General features: G+C 46.7%; 1 protein-coding gene across 1 annotated transcript in view; it reads left to right on the plus strand.

Moving 5' to 3' along the window:
* Positions 1-92: 92 nt before the first annotated feature.
* LONRF2 (LON peptidase N-terminal domain and ring finger 2) overlaps positions 93-3,168 on the plus strand; it is a 50,124-nt gene continuing 47,048 nt past the window's right edge. Inside the window, 2 exon segments of the mRNA XM_025049820.1 lie at positions 93-635; positions 637-886. Of these exon segments, the coding sequence (XP_024905588.1) occupies positions 210-635; positions 637-886 (676 nt within the window). The 5' untranslated portion in view covers positions 93-209.

The following is a 3,168-nucleotide window of genomic DNA, read 5'->3' on the forward strand; positions in this document are numbered from 1 at the left end:
CCGCCCCTGCCCGAGTGGGCTGCTACCTCGCTGGGCCAGGCCGCCCACGCGCGCGGGGACAAGCCCCAGCCTTGCGCCCGCCCCCACTGTGGTCACCGCGGCTTGGAGCGCGCCGCCCCCAGATGCGTGTGGGTTTCGGCGAAGGCGGCTGAGCATCCTTCCTCCTCATCTCCTTCCCTCCGGGTCTACGCGGCGGCAGTCTCGCGGTTATGAGCCCCGAGCCGGTTCCGCCACCGCCGCTCCCATGTCTCGGCTGCGACCATGGGGAGCCTCTGGCCAAGCGAATAGAGAAGGGAGACGAGGCCTTTCGGGCGGGCGAGTACGAGATGGCCGCCGAGCTCCTACGCTCCGTGCTGGCCGGGCTGACGCAGCCCGAACGCGGCCTGTGCCTTCGGCTGGGGGACGCGATGGCCCGCGCCGGCCGGTTCCCTGAGGCCCTGGGCGCGTTCCGCGGCGCTGCGCGGCTCGGGACCCTGCGGCCCGAGGAGCTGGGGGAGCTGGCGGGCGGCCTGGTGCGCGCCCTGGGCCAAAGCGGGGTGAGACCGCTGGCAAGGAAGCCGGGCTGCGTCCCCGGGGCGCTGAGTGGGGAGCCGGCAGCTTGGGCTCCCGCCGAGCCACGTGACCTGCTCCGCTGCCCCGCGCTGCCAGCGGCTGCTCCATGAGCCAGTGACCCTGCCATGCGGGCTCACGGTGTGCAGGCGCTGCGTGGAGCCGGGGCCCGCGCGGCCGCAGGCGTGGCGCGTCAACGTGGTGCTGAGCGGCCTGCTGGAGAAGTGCTTCCCGGATGAGGGTCGTGTGTGCAGGCTGGTCGGCCAGGAACGGAGTCTGCAGCGCCAGCAGCAGCCAGAGGCCGCGCTGCTCAGGTGCCACCAGGCCCTGGATATGGGTAAGTCGCCCTCTCTGGGAGCTGGCCCGCCTTCCCGCACACCTGTCGACCGGTGGGGCTGGGAGTAGAGAGCTTTGTCACGCTCGGGGGTTATTTTGCTTTCTGAAGCTGGTAAGGTGCAGATGCTGCCGAGGTGGCTGGTGTCAGAAGCCAAGGGCACACCACCCCCCTCAGCCTCACTCCCGTGTGTATTTTCTTGGATTTCCGCAGCCTTCCTGAGCAGCCCTGTAAGGCCAAGACTGCTTATCAAGCCATCTCAGCTGCTGAGTGGTAAAACGAAGTGTTTTCACTTGTCCTACAGGAAAATGCAAATAACTACTACCCTAGAGGTGCAAAAGGAGTGCTTTGTAGTGGGGCAGGATGGCTTTGAGGTTTCAGCTAGTGAATCCAGGAAGGGACCACTTCTACTCTGGTTTTACTACTTCATTCTGTCTGGTGCTCTCTCAGGCCATTCCATGTTATAATGGCGCAATGAGCTTATTGTACTAACCTAGTACGTGTGGGATTTTTAATCTTTTTTTTTTTTTTTAAACTAAAGTCTGTGACCAACACTAGGCTCTCTCTTTGCTGCTCCCCTCCCCTCCTCCGCTCCTCCCCACTACCTGTTAGGAATATGTAATTTAAAGGAAGACCAAACTTAGGCCACTGTATTTGAGTCTGAATGAGGATGCTCTATTGACAGTTATTTTGGATGCAGAAATATGTGTGTGGAGGGTGATAATGTTTTCTGAATTCACCGGTTTTGAAACAGGGTGTATATGATTTAAATCACTAGTCAAGAAGACTTGTTTAATCTTTTGTTACCAAAAGAGTCTTGTGTGTTATAGTCAGTATGGATTTTATTTTAGACTTAGGATTAAGGTTTTCTCTTTTAGAAGGCACTCTTATATCAAAATTGGGGAATTCTTTGCTAGACCAGAGCAATTAAATTTATGTAACAAATATCTGGTAGCATTTTTGCAGTACACATCTGTACTTTAACAAGCTGTGTATTTTTGAGTTTTCAACTGTCTTATTATATATGGTGCAAAGTAGCACTGTTCATTAGAAATATTGTATAAGCCACATATGTAATTTTAAATTACCTGGTAGCCATATTTTATTTTTTAAAATTAATTTTAATTTAATTTAATGTAATTATTTTATTTATTTATTTATTTATTTAAATTTTCCTCCTCCCTTTCTTCAGAAGTGGTGAGGTCAGTGGATAATAGGTACTTTAGAGGTTGGGTGTTTTGCATTTATTTTATTTAGTATGATCTGTTTTATTTATTTTATTTAGTATGATTATTTCAAGGTCCATCCATGTTTTTGCAAATGGCAGTATTTAATCTCTTCTTATGGCTGAGTAATATTCCATTGTATATATGTACCACAGCTTCTTTAGCCAATCATCTATCATAGGACATAGTAGCCACATTTTAAAAAGGTGAAAAGCAGGTGAGGAATCTTTTGAATCCTATTTATCCAAAACATTATTTCAACATATCTTCAATGTAAAACATATCCATATTTTACTTTTTTTTTTTTTAAATGAAATCTTTGAAATCCATCGTGGTTTTACATTTACTGCCCACCCCAATTCAGGCACTAAATTTTCATCAGAAGTACTTCCTCTCTATTAAGATTTCACAAAATTTAGAGTTGAAAAAAGTAGACTCACATATTGAAGTTGTTCGCAATTAACTTAAAAGCTTTCCTCTAATTGAATAGAGAATCACAGAGAAAAAGAATAAGCAAAATAGAACCTAAGAGATATGTAGGACACAGACAAAAGATCTCAAATCTATGAAATTTGAATCCTGGAAGAGGGAGAAGGGGCAAGAAACATATTTGAAGAAAAAATGACTGAGAATTTTCCAAATTGGTAGAGAAACTTTAATTCACTGAATCAAGAAGCTCAGTAAGCCCAACAGGATAAACACAAATACTCACCCAATGGACAAAACATATCTAAGTTATAGTTAGGTTACTGAAAATCAAAGATAGAGAGACATTTAAAAGCAGTCATAAAAGACAGGACATTTTCCTTCAAAGGAGCCATAATAAGACTGACAGCAGACTTTACAACAAAATAATTAAAACTGGAAGATAATGGAATAATATCTTTAAGATGCTGAAAGGGTGGGTGGGGGGGATAGCCTACCTGGAATTCTTTGCTTGGCTGAAAATATCTTTCAGAAATGAAGACAAAAACCAATATGCTTTAATCCAAAGAAATAAATAAGTAAAGCTTAAGGCTTTTTATCGCCACTAGAATCGACACAAAGTAGTAAGAGGAA

This window comes from Pteropus alecto, unplaced genomic scaffold (genome assembly GCF_000325575.1).
Source record: "Pteropus alecto unplaced genomic scaffold, ASM32557v1 scaffold186, whole genome shotgun sequence".
In the NCBI taxonomy this organism is placed as follows: Eukaryota; Metazoa; Chordata; class Mammalia; order Chiroptera; family Pteropodidae; genus Pteropus; species Pteropus alecto.